At 41.4% G+C, this 21,255-nt stretch overlaps 1 protein-coding gene across 15 annotated transcripts in view; it reads left to right on the forward strand.

Annotated features, from left to right (window-relative positions):
* The window catches only part of KALRN (kalirin RhoGEF kinase), a 492,818-nt gene that overhangs the window by 208,094 nt on the left and 263,469 nt on the right, over window positions 1–21,255 (forward strand). For all 15 annotated transcript variants that reach the window (XM_079992485.1, XM_079992495.1, XM_079992497.1 and 12 more), the window contains 2 exons: window positions 1,859–1,933; window positions 9,715–9,829. In XM_079992485.1, coding sequence (XP_079848611.1) covers window positions 1,859–1,933; window positions 9,715–9,829 — 190 coding nt within the window. The remainder of the gene's footprint in view (window positions 1–1,858; window positions 1,934–9,714; window positions 9,830–21,255) is intronic.

A 21,255-nucleotide genomic window follows, 5' to 3' on the forward strand; every position in this document is an offset into this window, starting at 1 on the left:
GTTTGGGATAGGGGGGTGTACGAATGGACCAGCCACCCTCCCTGCGGCCACTTCCTTAGTTATTTTCTTTTTCTGCAACCTCAAGCCTTTCCCTTACTGACATCTGGTTAGGGGAAATCCTTTGCAATTAAAGAGTCAGTTACTGGTATTCTGAAACCCTCTGACAAAACCCTTCCAACAAAAGGATGCTGCGCTTCCGTCTGGATAGCTAGACAAGAGGTTGCGGAGAGGAGGGAGCTGGATCAGTGAAAATGCTAGACCCGGAGGGTCCCTATCGTCTGTTCCCTGCTGCGGGGGCTCCTCTGGAGCTAGAATGGTGGAACCCCCAACCTCCCCGAAAGGGCTGCTTCTCTTTGTAACACGCTGCGGCTGGATGTACCCCTGCACACCTCTCGCATTTGTGCGGATACTTACCAGACTGCCTTGGTATGACCCCTTATTGAATTTCCAACACACCTTGCGCTTTGACTCCCTTCTTAAGTCCGGCTTACAACGGGATGACGAGGAATGAGGCCAGGGAAAGGCTGGCGATGCAGCAAAAGGCTGCTGAACACGCCCCCTCCGTGGCACCTGGTTGGATGGCCACGGGGGGGGGGGCGTGAGCACCAGCCAGGTGAGCTGGAGGCAGGGGGCAAATGCCCCCTGCTGGGCGGTGCTCGGGCTCCCGCCCACAACCACTCCCCTCTCTTTCAGGGAGGAGAGTCTTTATTGGAACCCCTCTTTGTAGCATTTATGTGGCCATCTACTGTACATGAGTTGCTATGTAACTTCATCAGCTGCACTGAGCACATTCTGAAGCTGGGTGTATTAATGGATATGTGATGGAGAGGCTACCCATTTTCAGAACCATATTCAGATATTTAGCAGTCGGCAGGCATAAAAACCCAGCTGCTTTCTTTGTAAAAAACCACAATAACAGGATGCAGGCAAGACAGACCTTGTCTTCATTGTCTTCCTTAAGTTCAAAGCTGAGATTGCTGCAGGAGGATGTGGATGTTAGAGTAGCAACAGTTTCATGACAGAAAAAATGGGTAGGCGCAAAGGCCCCCCCCCCATGATATTCTAAAACTGGGATCCCCAATGTGTTGACACAATCCTCACAGTTCAAGCATGTTTACTTGGAAGTAAGTTCCACTGGATTTGAAGAAATTTTAGTTTCAAGTAAATGTATTTTTGATATGACACCTGAGCTCCACCTGTACGAGTAATTCCGTTCACTTTGCTGAACATGTGGATTAGGCAGTATTTTGCATTTGCACTACATGAGCAAAATACCGGTATGCCTACATGGGGGATGAGGGTTGTCTTTCTGGTGTATATTTCTTACGCAAATATTGGTCACTTGTTATCTGTATAGAGCCATGACATTTTTCACTTTGGCTGCAGCCATACTTAGAATGGAATTAGGTAATGTACTTAAAGTTTTGATAATTTATGGCAGCTGTAAAGATTAGGAAATGCCAGTGCTGTTAATTAGTTATATTACTGAATGCTCAGTTTAATATGAGAAATGATTTTATTTTGTTATGACCTGTGGGTTTGTTTTGTTGTTGTTATATCTTTTATATTAGTCACTTACTCATTTCTTGTTCCTGATATTGTCATGACCTGACAACAGTGATAATGAATAGAAGCTTGTGCAGTGCTTTTTGTACGTTTTGACAGATATCATGCTGCCTTCCCTTTTTATTTGGAAGAAAATTAGTATTGGAGAAAAGAATGTTTTCTGTATTTCCATAGCTTGATCTACAAATTGTAGGCAATCGCTTGTTGATTGGGGCAGTCTGGAACACATTGCAAGCACTGTCAAAGGCAGACTCCTTTCTAATCAAGACATTCCTATTTCTCGTTTTTGCAGGATCTTTCCGAAATGATGGTTTAAAAGCTGCTGATGTCCTTCCCATACTAAAGGAAAAAGTTGCCTTTGTGTCAGGTGGGTTCATTACTCTTTTCTTTTTGAAGTGTGTGAGCACATTGCACCAGTGAAAATTATATAAGTATAGCAGCAATATATAACAGAATATTACGGAATAGATTATAATCTGTTTGCTAGATTTTAAGCACAACTACTCATAATTCGGTCCAGTTGTATTCTTAGAGACTTGCTTAGTTAGGGAAAGGCCTTAACTCAATGGTGGGGCATAATGTTTTGCATGCAAAAGTTCCTATGTTAAATCCCTGGCATTTTCAAGCAGAATTGGAAAGACTCCAGCTTGAAACACTGGAGAACCACAGCTAATCAGTGTAGATCATACTGAACTAGTGGTCTGAGTTGGTATAAGGCAACTTCCTAAGTGTGTGTAGGATTGCAACCTCATTCACTTATTGGGTCACTGATTTAAATGCAGTAATTTAAGAAGTACCGTATTTTTCACCCTATAGGACGCACCGGCTCATAGGACGCACCTAGTTTTTTTGGGGGGAAATAAAGGGAATAAAATTTATCCCCCCCCAACCGCAGATGTCTGTCCGAAGCGCGGGGCGCTCTGCTTTGGCGCGCCCCACGCTCTGTGCAGCAGGCTGCTATCCGCAGCCTAGGGAGCCTAGGGAGCCCAGGCTTGCTGATAGCTTCCTGAAGCCTGGAGAGCGAGAGGGGTCGGTGCGCACCGAGCCCTCTCGCTCTCCACGCTTCAGCGAAAGCCTGCATTCGCCCCATAGGACGCACACAGATTTCCCCTTCATTTTTGGAGGGGAAAAAGTGCGTCCTATAGGGCGAAAAATACGGTCATTTTTGTTGCTGTCAGTAATTAAAGGTGGTGGTATATGGTTTTACAGAGAGCTGAAACACATTCAGGATATTTTCAAATTTCAAATTTGAGTTCCAGTGCCACGTTAAAACTAAATGTTTGGACAGAATTTGAATGTGAGAATGTTAACTTTCTGAAAACTGCATGATGGCTTGGCATTATATTTATAAGTCATACTTTCCACTTTTGATTAGTATGTTCTAAAAACAGTTCAGGAGGAAAGGAAAGGCAACTGGCAGGAGGCAGAGTAAAAGTAGAAGACCTTCATGCAAGGACAGGGGATTCAGAACAAGGGATTAGTGATTATTGAACAAAACAAAAAGGTTTTAAAGGGTGACCAGGTGCAAAAGACGCATCCTCCCATTTATACGTGATAGAATTGTGCAGGACCACGTATAATCACAGCACTGGGAAACAAACAAACAAGATTAACAGAAGTTGTCCATCCACCACCTAGACCAGGCTTCCTCAAACTCGGCCCTCCAGATGTTTTGAGACTACAATTCCCATCATCCCTGACCACTGGTCCTGCTAGCTAGGGATCATGGGCGTTGTAGGCCAAAAACATCTGGAGGGCCGAGTTTGAGGAAGCCTGACCTAGACCACAGTCTGCATAATTTGCTGTCATTGCCATCCCCAAGTGCTGTTAATGCTATAGCCATGATCATGGTGAGGATCCCTAGGTGAGGAGAGTTGCAGTAACACAGAAAAGAGAGCCAGTGTGGTGTAGTGGTTAAGAGCGGTAGTCTCGTAATCTGGGGAACCGGGTTCGCGTCTCCGCTCCTCCACATGCAGCTGCTGGGTGACCTTGGACCAGTCACACTTCTTTGAAGTCTCTCAGCCCCACTCACCTCACAGAGTGTTTGTTGTGGGGGAGGAAGGGAAAGGAGAATGTTAGCCGCTTTGAGACGTCTGAAGGGGAGTGAAAGGCGGGATATCAAATCCAAACAGAAAAAGTCAGTTACAGTATATGAATTGGCTCTTGCCCTTAATTGCTATTAGAAGTACTGCACCTTTTGTTTTGAGGTGTGAATGGATTTCCAGTTCAAAAGGTAGATTTCATCATACCTTACATGTCACGAATCGCTTAGTCCGCAAGTAGAAGTCTGACCCAAACCTGCGCAGGTTGCACAGAATGAAAAGATTGCTCACTACTCTTGGTCAATGAATTCCTCTTCAGTTTCTTTAAAGAGATGTCAGAGGAAGACACTTGGGACATCTCAGCTTGCTTTGCTGCTTTGTCTCTGCATGGAAAGGCAATCATTTCTGACACAGCTATTTCAATAGCAGCCTTCCCTCTCAATGATCTGCAGACATAATAGGCAGAGCCAAGGCTCACCAGTGGCTTTTGAAAATGTAGGGCAAATCTTTGCAACCTATTGTGACAGTATAAAGAGGGTTATCCTTTAATATGGAGCTCAAGTGCTGTTTGTTTGCTGTGGACTGCATGTCTGTTGAAGAGATTTCACAGAACACTCTGTCGCATACAACTGGTAGGAACTTGGAAGCAAATTCTTTCACAAAGAAAAGTAATTTGGCCCACTTCCACATGTTGGTCCTTACCTTGCAGGATTTCCTCCCTCTTCGTGTCCTACTTTCCTGGTATACCCTTCTCTGTGACCATTGCTCCTTCCCCTATGTGCCCAGCTTGCTTAGAAGACTCCATCCCATCTTCCTTGTTGCTCCGTATATCAAGACACCTTGACATAATCAGAACACTGAAATTTAGTTCCTAAATGATACCTTTGCCTTTGTTTACAATCTATATACCAAACATACTCTTTTTAGAAAGCCTTTGCCTTAACTTCTTAGTTTTCACTCCCAGTGGAAACAAAGCTTAAGTACATGTAGCTACATATTCATCTTCTGGTATCCTTGCTTCTTTCTCCCCTTCCCTTTTGTTGGCTCCCCAACTATCATTTTAAATTGTAAGCTCTTTCAAGCAGGCATCTTACTTTTGACTTACCCATTAAGGTAGGACCAGCCTGGAACATTTTGCTGTTTCAAACAGAGCCCCCAGTCCCACCCTCGCTGTGCCTCACTGTCATCTTCTGCTCCTCCTCCTCTCCCACCCCACTTCTGCTGGCGCACCTGGGTTTCCCAGTAGTGGGGGGACATGACCACAGGAAGGGGGCACAGCCACAGTGGCAGAGGAGCAGGAGCAGCAAGCACTCAGCAGTGACAAGTGCCCCGTGTCCCCTGTCCCACCACGGCCCCGTGTCCCTGTGTCCCCATGCCCACCACGGCCACCAGTACACCAGGATTTCCTGGCTGTGGCGCTGGGGGAGGGTATGGACACAATGGGAGGTGTGTGACCAGAGCAGCAGAGGACCAGAGAAGGAGGTGGGTGCCCATCAGTGTGCAGCAGGCACACTACAATGGTGGTTCTGACCACGGGAGCCTGTGGGTTGATGGCACTATATGTATATTGTTAGTGAGGCCGTGAACAGATTTTTTGAGAGCAAGGATACTTGCTGGAAATTGCTCATGTGTATGTTATGTTCACATAAATTTGGCTGTGTTTGGTGTGTCTGTTATGAGGAATTAACCTTTGGAAAGATCTGGAAAGAATAAATGTTAAAGGGAAGGAGGAAATACAGAATGAACTGAATGTTACAGTCTACACATTAAAAAAAAATCCATGTGAGAAAAATCACATATGAAAAATATGTCATCTTTCCATGCACTCAAAATTAAAATTATTCAGTTGCTAATTAATGACAGCTGCGAACATGCATATAGACACCAGAGGAGGGGAATGTTCCTAGGAGAGTATTGTCTCTCTGTGTGCCCAATTGCAGTCTTCAAAATGTGGTTGGTACTTAGGGCTGGCATAGCAGATTCTATCTAGCATCATAGAAACTCTCAGCCAAATAAGAAATGAAATAATCTCTTTGGGATTTCTTTCTTATTCAGCCATATGATGTGGCAGTTCATATAAAAATTAGTAGACTGTGGAGGCGCTGGCTACATTTTATTTTGCATATGTTTTAACAATAACCATAATCTAAACCAGAGAGGTAAGTACAGCTATTACCTGCCACTACGCCTTATGTAGTTTCCAGATGCCATCAAAGACATTCACCTGTTTCCAAGCTGAGAGAAACCTTAAATGCTTCTCCTTAACTAGTTTGATCGGGGTTAATGAGGCCACATATGCTGACCAAGTAAATGCAGCTCCTTTCTCTCGGGGCCAGTAAAACCAGAGAGGGATCAAACTTTCACCCACCTGGATTCTGTTTACTCAGAACCTGCTGAAATCTAGACAAGAATCAAAGCTCATTGAAAATCCCCCTGGAATCTGCAAGGACTTCCAGAGTAGCCCCTAGAGTCTCTCACAAGGCCTGCATATATCATGAAATCCAATCAGCCACCATGCCTTTTTAATTAACTGTTGGGACTTTTATTGAAGCAGAATAAGTTCAACAAGACAAGTTAAATAACAGGGTCAGGGGTGGAATTAATAGAATCTTAAGAGGAGAAAGTCATAGAGATATTGTGCCCATCAACAACTTTGGAGTCAAGCTTTCAACCTTCCTCCACTGGTCCTGCCCCTGTGCTTATAATAACAGCCTGACCTACAGAAATTAATTGAGCAGGTGAAGTTTTTTCTACCTCAGGAATGAGTTTATGTGTGATCTAAGTGAGTTGTATTGTGGGGTAATAAGTAGTATGTTGAAGCAGGGAGGAATTGATAGCTTCTCTGAATGCTGCCTTGGGCTCCTTGGATGAAGGACAGGATGTGAATGTGGCAAATAAATAAAACAGATATGATGCCTGAAAATGCTGACCTTGGTTCAGAACAGCCCTGTGTTTAACCAGAAGGTGTTTAGAATCAACTACCAACTTTACCTTTACTTTCACCTTTACTATGCTGATCTACAAAAAGTGGACGATACAGTTGGCAAATGTTACTGATTTAAGATCACATCCAATAAATCTGACACTGAATAACATCAGATTAGTAATACAGTGGTACCTCAGGTTAAGAACTTAATTCATTCCGGAGGCCCGTTCTTAACCTGAAACTGTTCTTAACCTGAGGTACCACTTTAGCTAATGGGGCCTCCCACTTCTGCTGTGCTGCCGCCATGTGATTTCTGTTCTCATCCTGAAGCAAAGTTCTTATTCCGAGGTACTATTTCTGGGTTAGCGGAGTCTGTAACCTGAAGCGTCTGTAACCTGAAGCATCTGTAACCCAAGGTACCACTGTAGTAATAATTTATTATTACAGTCAAAGACCAGTTCAGAAGCACAACTGAGACTGCTTTCAGATTCATAAATTATGCCAGCTTAACTGGAAAATAGTGGGTATAGCTTACTCTGCTTAACTTTTGTACAGTGGTACCTTGGTTGTCAAATGGCTTGGCTCCTGAACAAATCAGCTCCCGAACGCCACAAACCCGGAAGCCAAACGTTCGCAAACCCGGAAACCGAACATCTGATGTGGCTTCCACAGCTTCTGATTGAGTGCAGAAAGCTCCTGCAGCCAATTGGAAGCTGTGCCTTGGTTTTTGAACTGTTTCAGGAGTCGAATGTACTCCCAGAATGGATTAAATTCAACAACCAAGGTACCACTGTATACTCCACCCACCTGAATGGGTTACCTCAGCCACTCTGGGCAGCTCCCAACAGATTAGAAAAAGTGTGATACACCAGACATTAAAGGCTTCCCAATACAGGGCTGCTTTCAGATATCTTCTAAAATCGTCTAAAACATTCCCTTGACATCTGACAGGAGGGAGTTCCACAGGGCGGGTGTGACTACCAATAAGGCCCTCTGGCTGGTTCTCTGTAACTTCGCTTCTTACAATGAGGAAACTGCCAGAAGGCCCTTGGAACTGGACCTCAGTGTCTGGGCTGAACAATGGGAGTGGAGATGCTCCTTCGGGTATGCAGGGCCTAAGTTGTTTAGGGCTTTAAATGTCAACACCAACACTTTGAATTGTGCTTGGAAACGTACAGGGATCCAATCTAGATCTTTTAGGACTAGTATATGATCCCAGCAGGCACTCCCAGGCCCCCGTCTGGCAGCCACATTCTGGGAAGGGGAATACCATGTTAAGCTCCTTGAGGGGAAACATAGGACATAAATAATAGAATCATAGAACTGTAGAGTTGGAAGGGGCCCCTAGGGTCAAATAGTCCAACCCTCTACAGTGCAACCCTCTCAATATCAACTAAAGCTTCTATGACAGATGGCCATCCAACCTCTGTTTAAAAACCTACATAGAAGGAGAGGTCATCACCTTCTAAGGAAGTCTGTTCCACTGTCAAGCAGCTCTCACTGTCAGAAAGTTCTTCCTGATATTTAGTCGGAATCTCCTTTCTTGTAACTTGAAGCCATTGGTTCTAGTCCTACCCTCCAGATCAGGAGAAAACAAGCTTCCTCCATCTTCCATGTGACATCCCTTAAGATATTTGAAGATGCCTATCATATCTTCCCTCAGTCTCCTCTTTTACAGGCTAAACATACCCAGCTCCTTCAACTGTTCCCCATAAGGCTTGGTTTCCAGACCCCTGATCAACTTGGTCGTCCTCCTCTACACACATTCCAGTTTGTTAATATCCTTCCTAAATTGTGGCACCCATAAATGGACAAAGTATTCAAGGTGTGGTCTGACCAAGGCAGAATAGAGTAGCATATATGTATTTTTATACACACTTCCACCTAATATATGTGTTTATACCATCAGAAACTATGAGTTACTGATACTGTATGTATCAAAACCAAAAAGTGGGAAGGACAAGCAACCAGTTCCCTAATCTAGAAGGAGCTTGCAGTAGTAACCTGTGTGTTGGCATGGAACCTTAGAGCCTCCCCCCTGACACCGGCAGCACTACAGCTTAGCTGGATGGGGTAGGGCAACTGTGAGGTTGGGGCTGTGTTAGTGCACTAGTGTAGCCAATCTGGTCTTCTGCCACTGCGCCCACATAACCCCAAATTGACTGGCCTAAGCTGTGATGAGTAATAACCCTCAAACACATCCAAAACCTGCTTCTACAGATCCATCTCTTATTATCCAGGATAGATGGAACTACAGATTATATGTTAAGGTTTCCATGGAAATCAGCAAGAGAAAGGTTGATTCAGTTCCCATTAAAAGGGTGCAAATTGCTATGGATTAAGCATAAATTATCTCAGAACAATTGTGCTCACCTGGCATGGTTAGGTCTGTTGCTAAGGCCAAGCAACAAGTGTGAGTGTAACCTATAATTCAACTTAAAATCAATGCCTGCTCATTATGGAAATTTTTGGAACAGCTTTTGTGTGTGTGTTTTTCCTCATAAAGGCAAGGAGCTTTAAAACTATGAACCTGCTTCAAAAATCACAGAAAAACAAATATTCCCTGTTGGTGGGAAACTTCCTAAATAACATATTTTAAAGGTTGTGTGAAGAGGCATAGGACTCAACCTTGTAAAATGTCACAGCACACATCAAAATCATTCCCCCATTAAAAAAAATGGGAAAACAACAGCATATTTCTGGAGTTTGCACAACTGTTCCCTTCTTTTTTTTAAAAAAAAAAAAAAACTATGTTGAGGAAAGCAGAACAATCGCTGGCTAAATGTGTCAAGATAAAAACTGGATAACATCCTCATTCCTGTAAAATATGAGTGAATGACGCATGACAATTCCCCCAATTAATGCCTTTTCTGCCAGTATTGTAGCTTCTCTAGAATCTTTGGGATGTGTGATTAATGCAAGCCCAGTGAAGCTGTGTATACCCTTGAACTGTGGGCACAAATTCATAGATTTGTAGAGCATAAGGCAACAAGCATAAGGCAACTCCCACATTGTAACCCATTTTATGTATGATCACCAGCATGTCCACTGAAGTAGTATGGAGTGTGTGGAAACATTGATGATGAAACTGCTTCTCAGTCATTTGAGTCTGTCAGCTTGGCTCATATAATGTAATGTGCTTCCTGGTTAATTTTCTAACAACCCGTTATTTTCCTGCAGGTGGCCGTGATAAACGGGGAGGTCCCATCCTGACATTTCCAGCACGCAGCAATCATGACAGAATAAGGCAGGAAGACCTTCGGAAACTTGTGACTTACTTGGCTAGCGTGCCAAGGTAAAAGTTCAAAAGAAATGCATTGGTGGGGAGGATATGTTCTTGGCAAGCTGCTCACTTCCAAGTATTGGCCTTTGGTACATTTTTGTATGTCCTGCCAGGGAAAACAGCAGCTCTGCCTTTCATGTGCACTCTAATCATATCTTAGGCAGCCAAATAAGGCCAAACACACACACACACACACTCATGACACCATATGAGAACAGAGCAGAAACTGACTGAAAGGCTAGAGATTTAGGTTTGGTTGTGTGTCATGTATGAAAACAGCACAATTCATTTACAGATTATTTCATTCTGTGCGTGCAAAACTGAAAAAGCAGAGGGGGAGGTTTCTTTTTGGCATTTTCACAAATGTTCAATGTGGTTTTTGCACTTACATCCATAACACAGATATAAGCTCTAGAATGGCTAGAATGAATGTTCATTTTGTTTAAAATGGATACCCCTCCATATTATAACTTGCATTTAGCAATGGGCACAGGTGACTGCTGGCCATGGGTCTTGGGACAGAACTCTGGGGCTGCCTTCCAGGGGTGGGATGTGTGCTGCTGCCTACAATAACATACAAGATGATCTGAGAACTTTTTTCCATCTCTGTCACTCTTTGTACTTTGACTTTATAATCATACCTCAGGGCCTACTGGTGTACTCAAAATCAGTCTGGTCGCCTGTGTGCTTTTAGAATGGTCACAGAAGTGACCCAAGTAAACACAGAGCACCATCATTATTCCCCTCAGAACATCATCCTTCCTTCTCTCCATCACCAGTTCCCATTTCCCCAAGTTAAAGACCACCCTATTTTCCGCAGTAATCACTACTACCAATCTCAACTGACTTTTCACTCCCTTTCGGTCATAGCCCATGATGTTCCCTTCTAAATCCATCAGGAAACTTTCCCTCCAGGTTCTAAGTTTTCAGGTCAAAGTTTTTTTCACCTCAGTATTTTCCTATTCTGTTTTCAGCCCCTCTGTCATACCGTTAAATATCTTGTACTATATCTCTATTATCCCCTTCAGAACACACAGTCTCTCTCTTCTCTTGTCCCTATATTCCCACAGCCTCCCCATATTTCCCTAAGCAATTATTCCCCTTGAAACACTTCTAAAACCTCCCACCCATTGATTCTAAGGTTATAGCAATTTAAAAATACAGTACTACCAATAGTTTAAAACAAATTACAATCACAGGAATAGGGTGGGCCATAGATTATATATTGCAGGTGTCAAAGGCCAGAGGTATGTCTTTTTCCTATTCTAGTTATCCAATAATTATAGTGAATTTCTTCTGAGCAGCGAATAAAATTTGAATTATTTAAAATTACACTTCAGATTGCTTGCTGTGATGGTAATAAGTGTCTCAATTAAAGTAACTATGTAATCCTGACAGCCAGGATCTAAGAACCTCTGTCCCTCATATGCTGTGTTCTTTCTGCTCACTCTAAATGCTTTGGCTGACATGCAAAGGTTCTTACTGTGTTCTCACTTACCATCTGTGGATCAGATGGTAAAGTGCGCAAATGTTGTGGGCTCCTAGATGGAAGCTTGCAGCTGATTTGTTTCTCCCTAGTCTTTTTTACTCCTACACTGTGCTGAGCTACGCCAACACCCTCTCCACTCCATCTCCAAAAAATGAGTTCTTTCTACCTACTAGATTTTCTGTGGTAAGGGGAAAACTTGATTAAATGAAGAAAAGGTAAAGGCTGCCAAATTCACGATAAACTGCTATGTGGAGGCATCTCTAGACTCAAAGATTGATCTAGCTGTGTGTTAGCATAGCAAAGGAGTCACACTTCCATAGTTACCTGGTGATGTGGGAAGAGCTTAAAGCTGAATAAGAATAAAACCTAAATCAGACTAGCAGAGCAGATATTTGGAGGCTGATAGATCTAGCAGCTAGGTTATACACACCGCAATAAACCTTCAGATTTAATTTCCTGAGGAAACTTTTGCTTTCAGTCTGCTTGGAATGGCTTTTGTCATTGCTTGATTACTTTTATTTTCACACTCTTTAATAAACCCCAACACTAGCTTTCACCATCCAGTGTTATTTGTGACCATATTTCGTGAATGTGCCTTAGGATAAGAGGGCAGTAGGTCAAATGTCCATGAATAAATGTCAACTAGTCATCCATCTCATGCCGGATAACGTGGCAGTGAAGCTGCCCCTTTCGATGTTATCCTGTTTTGTGTGTACTGCAGGCTTAGAAATCTGATGCTTAATACTTTCCTACATAGATCACTGTCACAAGCACTTGCCCCACACCTAACCATTTAGTACACTTTTTCTTTTTAAAATTTTTCCCCTTGGGTTCTAGTGGAAATAGATTATATCTATGTTGTATTTTCACACATACACTTTATTCCTCAGGTACATCAATTGGAGATGCTTGCTGTGACATTTCTTTGCTTAGCATAAGATGTTAAATAGTTTGGGTATATATATTCCAGCTCAACTAAAGCACTTTTAAACCCTGTCGCTTGTTCAACCCAATGGGATGTTATACTGTTGTACTTTAAGATCGCAGCCAGTTAATAGACTGTGCCCCATTTTATGACTGCATGACTTGTTGTGGGTACATTTCCTTTTAAAAAACACAGAAAGAGAAGATCAGTGACCCAATGCCTCCAGTAGCTGCCTAGTTCTACATTTGCCATTTCTTTGATCTTACAACCCTTATTTTCCTCTATGGTAGCCGCATTATGATAGCCTCATTATGTCCACTGACAGATGTTCCTCTCCTTCCATCCTATAATCAGACCACTCTCTGGCTTTTTAAGGAGTTTTATTCCAGTCTGCCTTGGGGCAGAAGGGAGAGAGAGGGTAATGGTGGACAAGAATACCAAGACTGTTTTTTTAAAGTGTGCGTCTGCAGTACCTTGCTGACATTCTTAGCTATTAGACTATAATGATTAGAATATGTAGACCACCACCCCCTTGTTTATATGCACTCCTGGTGTTTCTTTTGTCTGATTTTCTTTGTTCTTGTGTTGGACACTAGAGTTTGGTTTATGATATTTATGTGTTGGAGAGGAATGATTCCATGAACCTTTTTTTTTGGTAACATTTGGTTTTTCTTTGCTTGCATACAATACAAGTCTCATCTGTGGACTTTGTTCAGTTCAGTGTGTGTGTGTGTGTGTGTGTGTGTGTGTGTAAGGTGATTAACTGATTGTCCTTAAGGAAGTTACTGTATTGCTAGTATTGCAGATGTATATAAATTAGAGTGCAACTCAGTGGGGTAGCTAAGATTTGGTGTTATCACATTAGGAATTTGTGTTTTGAGCTGGTAAGGAAAATATCCATCTAGTAGAGTCTTTCTAGGCAGTACCACTATCTATTCATTCTAATTAGTCAGCTTCCAGTAGTGCCATGCACACTTGATGCTGCTGTTTGCTTATGTCTATATTATAATAAAATTATAGCTAGATCTGGCTGTTGTTACATATGAACATAAATACTTTATACTGTATATATATATTTATACTGTAAGGGATGCGGGTGGCGCTGTGGGTTAAACCACAGAGCCTAGGACTTGCCGATCAGAAGGTCGACGGTTCGAATCCCCGAGATGGGATGGGGTGAGCTCCCGTTGCTCGGTCCCTGCTCCTGCCAACCTAGCAGTTTGAAAGCACGTCAAACTGCAAGTAGATAAATAGGTACTGCTCTGGCGGGAAGGTAAACGGCGTTTCTGTGTGCTGCTCTGGTTCGCCAGAAGCGGCTTAGTCATGCTGGCCGCATGACCCAGAAGCTGTACGCCGGCTCCCTCAGCCAATAAAGCGAAATGAGGGCCACAACCCCAGTGGGTCACGACTGGACCTAATGGTCAGGGGTCCCTTTACCTTTACCTTACTTTATCAGGCCTCATTTCCCAGGTATCATTCTGGTATGTCATATGCAGACATCTGCAAAGGAAGGAAGGAAGGAAGGAAGGAAGGAAGGAAGGAAGGAAGGGAAAAGATTTTCATTCTAGGCCTATGCAATCTCTTAATTTCTATTATATGTATCTTGTTTCCATATGGCAAAGGTAATATTCTGTCTCAACCCCGATTTATCTTTCTGCTGAATACATCAGCCTGTCTGAGAGCCAAGATTCTCAACTTTTCTGTGATGGAAACACATGATACCTCTGAGGCCTAATGTTTTATATATGTCTACATTTACTTGTCCTCAGAAAACATCCTCAAATATTTCACCAGCTCTGGGGAGCATCCAAGACTCAGAAAGCAATGACAGAAGGTATTCTAGACAGACTGAGAAATTGGAGGTTCTTTTCTGAGACAATTTAAAGGTATCAGAGCCCATTAAAATAATCAAGTTTCTGGGTTAGGAATGGATTATTGACTTGGCAAAATTTACTAATATAAAGTGCTGCCCTGGCTTAATTTCAAGCAGTTTCTTGGTGAGCTCAAAGTATATTGTGTAGTAGCAGGTCATACTAGAAGTAGTGTGCAATTCTTTTTGTTGATTGATAAGGATTAAATGTTGGAGCTCTTATTTTCTGTTACATGATCCTAAAATAAAGGAAGCTTTTTTAGAGCCTGAGTGGGGAGGGAGAGACTATAATAGTATTATGTATATAAAAATAACCATATGTTTTTAAAATAACACAAGGGATTTCATACTAATTTGGGTAACTAGATATCTGGCATCCTTTGTCAGGTCATGATTTGGCAATGCACATGCATCAAAAGGACCCATTAATAAGTGAGTTGAAACTGGTAAAGTTAATGGATCTTTGGTGCTTTCTTTAATGGTGTCATCTGATTTTTCTCCCCACATGAAAAGTATCAAGCATTTTCCATTTACAGAAGGTTTTCTGGTGGCTTAGAATAGTTTGAAGAACTAGTAATGCTTTAAAAGCATTTTTATTTTGTTGGTGTTATTTGTAGTGTTGGCTAGAACAGGTATTGGAAGGGAAATAAATTTATTCAATATCATGGTTCATATGGGAATTTCAATCTGAAATGGTTTGCTGAGTACTCTGCAGAGCAGGAATCTTTGAATTTTAGCATGTATGTAGCAGGCATTTGAAGACAATAGTGAAAAATGCTGCTGCCAGATCAGGTGTCAGTCTTCTGCATGCTGACAATGCGGCCACGAACCAGGGCAGGGGGGTGGTGACCACCACATGCTTTCTCTGCTGGCACCACTGCTTCAGTGACAGTGGCACTCACTGCCCTCCTTTGGATTTCCAGACATTCTTCAGTGATGCACAGGTGACAGCACTTCTGAATGAAAGCTAACCTTAGCTCCAATCCATATTTGCTGCCCACCATCTTAAGTTACCCAAAGTTCAATACCCCAAATCATAGACCTATAAAATGAATGAATCAGTAGATACATGAAATCAATAAATTTCATTGATAGTATTGTTATTATTCAAACACACACACATACATTTAACCTACTATATTTAGTATAAGTGCATTCCAGATATCATTATACTTGTCCATGCAAGTCTATGTCTGTAAGCAATCTGTTCATAAGTTGCATACGTTGCAAGTGTAGTCATACCTTCAATCCATTGATTAGATGGAGCTGAACACTTATTTTTCCAGTGCCTTATTATTAGTCTCTTGGCCACAGTAGGAGCATGAAGAATCCATTTACATTGTCCAGTTGTCAAATTCCATATACTGTAGTAGGAATGTAGTTCACAAGAATTTCCCCAGAAAATTGTAATTCCCCCCCTCACAGTAATATTTACATAATCCACTACTTTCTCTCAAAATTTAGTAAGGACATTGCAAAAGAGCTCAGTTTACAATACTTCTAACTTCACTTCATCCGTAGCCTTACCAGTTGAGAGTCCCCCCCCCCCCCAGTTATTAGTTTTGCCCCTGGGAGTCTAGCTTGGCCTGTGCCACCATCTTTTCCTGCAATACTGTAAAGTCTTGTTCAATGCCTGAATTGTCTTGTAGGCAAATGGCATTATATTTAGGTTAGGAAGAACCTGAAAGTGGTGGTTGTTTGGGACCATAAAAAGCTGCAATTGACACTAGGATTCTAAACCTGTTTACTTGAAAGTAGCACTGAGATTTCAATGAAGCGTAATTGCAAATAATTTGCATCTTATAAAGGTTTTCAATAGTACTAAGATTATTTGAAAGTTTGGAATCAAGAATACTAGGGAGTAAAAAGGATGGGATCTAGCTTATCTTTTGGTCATTTTCTATTAAACCTTCAGGGTGTCTTTATGTTACTCCAGTATAATTTTAATCTAATAATTGGGAAGAAATCTATTAGTTAATTCAGAAGCCATGTGTTATCTTTACATCAATATTTCCTAAATATGGGGGGGGGGTGAATTAAGCATTAAACAGGAATAATTTCTGTTTTGGTCTCAAATGAATGGGGTATTGGTTTCTTGGAATGCCTTTCCCTGATTTCCAGAAATTGACTCCTTTTAATCAAGTAGCAGTTTGTTTCTCTCTTCTTTTGTTAGAGAATTCAGAGACTGGTTTTCTTCTTCCTTATTTTCAGAATTCTTCTCGGAAATGAAGAGCACAATCCATTAAATGTTGCCCTGACACAAACTATTTAAAAGTCTTTGTGGGAAGAGAATAGCACTTGGTGGGTTGTAATAGTTACACGAATCAGCACATGGTCAAAGTTTGGGCCTAGTTATCTGAAAATAGTCAAATGATTATTTATCTTTTAAAGTATTTTTATCGTGCTTTTCTGCCAAAAAATGCATTTGTGAAGACCCTGATAAGAATATCTGGCAGAAAATAATGTCAGTCTGACCCTTTCCAATGGTTTATTGGCTAAGGAATAAGTCACTGCAGGCCTCAGGCATATGTGTTCCATTGTGTTCCCTTTCTGTTCCATTGCATGCAAAGGAGTTTGCAATCTTCTGCTTTTGCTTTAAGGACAAATCACACTTCTGTTATATGTCCGAACTATTGCTTGTTATAACCAAAGTTAGTTTGAACAAACCATATCCTGGTGGTATTCATGGGATGATGATCAGTATAGGTATTTTAATTCATCTTAAACAAATTTATATTTTGCAACTTTAGGAGTCTGAGGTCAAATTCCCTTGGCAGGTGGTGGACTTGCCTTCATTGGAGTTTTTTAATAAGAGGTTGGCTAACCACCTATCATGAATGTTTTAGCTGAGAGTTCTGCATTGCAGGGGGTTGGGCTAGATGGTCCAGCTCTACAGTTCTGTGATTCTATAAACTAATCCAAAATAAATTAAAAATATGGGGGGGGGGGGATAGAAGCCTTTTAAAGTGAAGAATGTCTAATGTTTTTGAATTGTCACTGTTTTTCTTTGGCTGGTTACAGACACTCAGCAAGATAAATTTGCATTATATTATATTGCAATGGATAGCTTTACAAGCAAATGAACTAGAAATCTAGTTTAAAAATGGCAAGCTTTGATTCTGGAAAAAGCAGCAAAATCCTCCAAGTCAGTTCAGCCCTTTGGCCCAATTTACAAATACTCACAAAGTTCTGCATTTAGGGGAAAAGAATGGATGCATTTGCTCAGTTGTGAGCAGAATGAAACAGAATGTGGCACTATTCAACAAGCATATGCATAGAACTGTAAAGATTCCTTGTATAAAATCAGTACATATGTAGAACAGAGTCTGAAAACTCTAGCATTGGAAATGGGAATGTGGTTTGATTTTTGAAATCACATTTATAAGGTTTTATGAGCTGACCACACTGTGCTGAGCTTTGCGATGTAATTTATAATTTTGTTGACATCCCACTATAGAAACAGCTGTCTAGAGATAGAAGAATGACTTGTTCTATGGCTACTGTACTACTGTTTCTAATACTAGCAGATGCACAGAAACTGAACCTTGTGTTCAGTGATCAAATTAGAGATTGCCATATTTGAAGTATTTTTCTATGCACTAAGTTGCACGAAGAATTCACATTCTGACATAAGTTGGAATTAGTGGGAAGGAAAGGTGGACAGGATAGTGGGGAAGAGTCGCCTGGATGTAGATGCAAATGGATCCAAGTAGCGAAAACATGCTGTATTAATTATTTGCCCAGGGTGCTAAATGCCTAAAAAGTGTCCTGTTGAGAGGCATTCACTAAAGCATAGTTAAGTTTGCTCCCTGCAGACATTCTAAGCTTCATCAACAAATCCTGGCAGTTGCTTTAGCTTCCTCATTAGTTATACTTTGAAATTATACCCAAACAAAATGTCAAACATGTTCCCTAGGCCTGTTTGTGTGAATTAAATGTTTCCCACTTACTGAAACTCTACTTTTCACAGTCCATTTGGACAAGCCATGTCTGCCCACAAAGCAAGAAAAAATAAAGCTTGTTGAGTTAACTTCATTGGCCTGTTTTGTATATAATGGTAAGCTGGAGTTAAACAAAATAAGACTTAATGGCCAGAAACCATGGTTTGTTCTTGGCTTGTTCTCATGGTTTGTTTCGAGAGAAGCAAACAGCAACCTCTAGTTCATATACAATGCTAAGACAGTGGTGTGGTGTTTTTTTATTGGCACGGTAAAGGAAAGAAGGTGAAGGTGAGATTTTGAATAGAGTGCATGAACATGCTTGTCCATTCCTGGTAAGCCATAGTTTGTTTATTATTTATTTATTTAATTTGTATACTGTCCTTCATCTAAAGATCCCAGGGGGATTCACAACAGAAAAATACAAAATTAGAATACAAAACACATAATGGAAGAAAAACTAACACAGATCACTAACCCCACTCCCACAAACACATATAAAAAGCCACAGAATGCTAATTGCTGCATACCTGGTTGAAGAGAAACGTTTTTGCCTGGTGTTTAAATATATGCGATGAGACAAGTTGACACAATAGGCCATTGCGTCTGGTTGTTAACCAGAAGGTTGGTGGCTTGAGCTCACCCAGGGATGCCTGTCGACAGGATTCCTGCTATGCAAGGGGTTGAACTAGAGGGCCCTCAGTGTCCCTTCTGACTTTACAATTTGAAGGCACATAAGAAATGCAGATTGACCCTACTGGGACAAGGCAGTATTCCACTGAGGCTTGTGATACCAAGATTTTGTAGTGAGTCAGGTAATATTTTAGCACTCAAAGATGTAGGAACATTCTCTCTTGTTGCAGCCTGCTTGGAATAGCAAAACAAGAGAGTTGGTGAAGTGCATTTAGCTTTCTGTGCACTCCTATATTCTACATATTTTGATCCAACAAGCCTGTTCCCTCTATTTTTTATGATTGTCCGCAAAGCATGCAACTTTCCTGGATCACCATCAATTAGTCTGTGCTTTGCTGCTGTTGACTTGGCCTCACCTATCAACATCCTTTTTTCTCCTACATCAGACCTGGACCTCCATTTTAATCCTGCCCCGTTCATGTTCCTCAGACTAAAAACACATTGGGACAGGGTTGAATTGTATCTTAATTTGTACTAAAATGCTAAAGCATTTTTAAATAACACTAATTTGAATTTCAAAAAGGCAGATGTATAATTGAGTCTAAAATAATCACCCATTAATTTTTTTCTTTTTGCTGTGGCTAAAAATTGACATCTGTTTTTGGGATTTGATAGATAGTCAACCCAAAATGTTAATCCATGTTCGTCAATATTTTACAGATGGCAAACTCTGCCATAATGTCTTTATTATGTGATGATGTTGCAACTTGTGTTACCCCACTTGTCCACATTCAGTGAAAAAGAGTAACAAAATGTGGCATCACAAAAATTCCTATTTCCTAGTCAGTTCCTAGTGCCCGTGATTTCATGGAGTCGGAGGAGAATGATCATGATAAGAAGAAATATTGAAATTCTGATGCTGAAAAACAGTGAATTGTGTGCTAAAGGTTGCAGCAAATGCATTCAGATGAACATCGAAGTTCAATGTACTACATCCTTCTAACCTCTCCTTCACTGTGACAGTGTCTATTTATTATCCTGGAAGCATGGGCTTTCATGCTTCCATTAGATCAGGGATGTCCAGCAGGTCGATTGCGATCTACTGGTAAATCCCCATGAGGTTTTGGTAGATTGCGATTGCGGTCGATCTCTGGCTCCCTTTCCTTAGCTCTTCTAAAACTGACTCCTGCTACGCCCCCTTGCCCCACCCTCCATTGTTGTATGATCTCTGGAAGGGAAGACGGAGCTTTCTCTGCTGTTTTGATCCATAGCGATTTTTGTGAGTAACTTTACCCCTTTGTCCCTTGCCTTTAACCCCCCCCCCAAGCAGAACTCCCCCCCAAGCTTTTTGTAAATCCCTAAAAAAAGTTCTACAACTTTGAGCTGAACCCAAAAAATGAATAAGAATAAGGCAAATGTATTTATAACAGCTGGAGTTGGAGCTCAATTGCTTCCTTAGAAATGCTCTCAGTTAGCCCCATGTCCATCAGTGTCTTTCTCTGAAGGGCATGAGAGTTCCAGCAGTTAATTTACCATCAAGTAGCAATTCTGTATTGATTTTCATTCAATCAAGCTCCTTTTTATTGCTACCGAATGTCTTGGAGGAAAGAGATACTAGATGGGAAAGAGATAATAGGGTGGCAGTCTCTAGAGAAGTATGTCAATGTCATATCAACATTCCTAGAAAATATATAAAAATTGAGGTTCACAGTACCTTTCCTCCATGATAAGCAGCATACACATGATCACTCTGAACATATGCTGTAGCTTGCCACATGGGTCCTTTGGAGTGCATAGGAAGTGTCCACAGCAGCCATTGATACCTCCATAAGCATCTGGCGGTGGTAATCAGTCAGAAGGAACGACATGATAAGTTTCACTAGAAGGAGAATTGCCATGCAGACAAAGCTTGCTGTGGAGATACCACATGTATATCACTTTTAATCCTGGATTTTAATTTTTTTAAAAAAGAAGAAGAAAGGAGCCCTGATTAATACCATATTTATCCACATGGCTACAAGAGAGAGAACTTGCCAGACACTGCTGACTGCAGTAAATCTGAGATAACATCAACAGAATAGGACAAGTGAGAGTGATACCAAATTGCCAGACATCAGCCAGGTTTTAAAAAGAATCTGAATAATAACATTCTCTCATTAGATTTGGCTTTTTAAAAAACAGCTGTTGTGATCATGTATGCTTATTGGAACTTGAAAACAGCCTGTTTTATATTGTTATGTTAAGATAATAAAGCTTCTTTATTTCTGGCTCACATCCACAAAGTTATGATAGTTGCTTGAGAAATGGTTCCCCTCCAGACTTTACTTTAATGGATTAGCTAAGCATATGAATAACTGGACAATCAAGAGCAGGCCTGCCAGACTTGTGACCCACCAAGTTGAGCTGAGCCTACCAGCAACTTACAGTGGTACCTCAGTTTATGAACTTAATCCATTCCGGAAGTCCGTTCTTAAACCCAAATTGTTCTTAAACTGAGGTGTGCTTTCCCGAATGAAGCCTCCCATCGCCGCTGCCCTTCCACCTTTCGGATTCCGTTCTTAGACCGAGGTAAAGTTCTCAAAC

The sequence above is a fragment of the Podarcis cretensis genome, assembly GCF_951804945.1.
Source record: "Podarcis cretensis genome assembly, chromosome: 1".
In the NCBI taxonomy this organism is placed as follows: domain Eukaryota; kingdom Metazoa; phylum Chordata; class Lepidosauria; order Squamata; family Lacertidae; genus Podarcis; species Podarcis cretensis.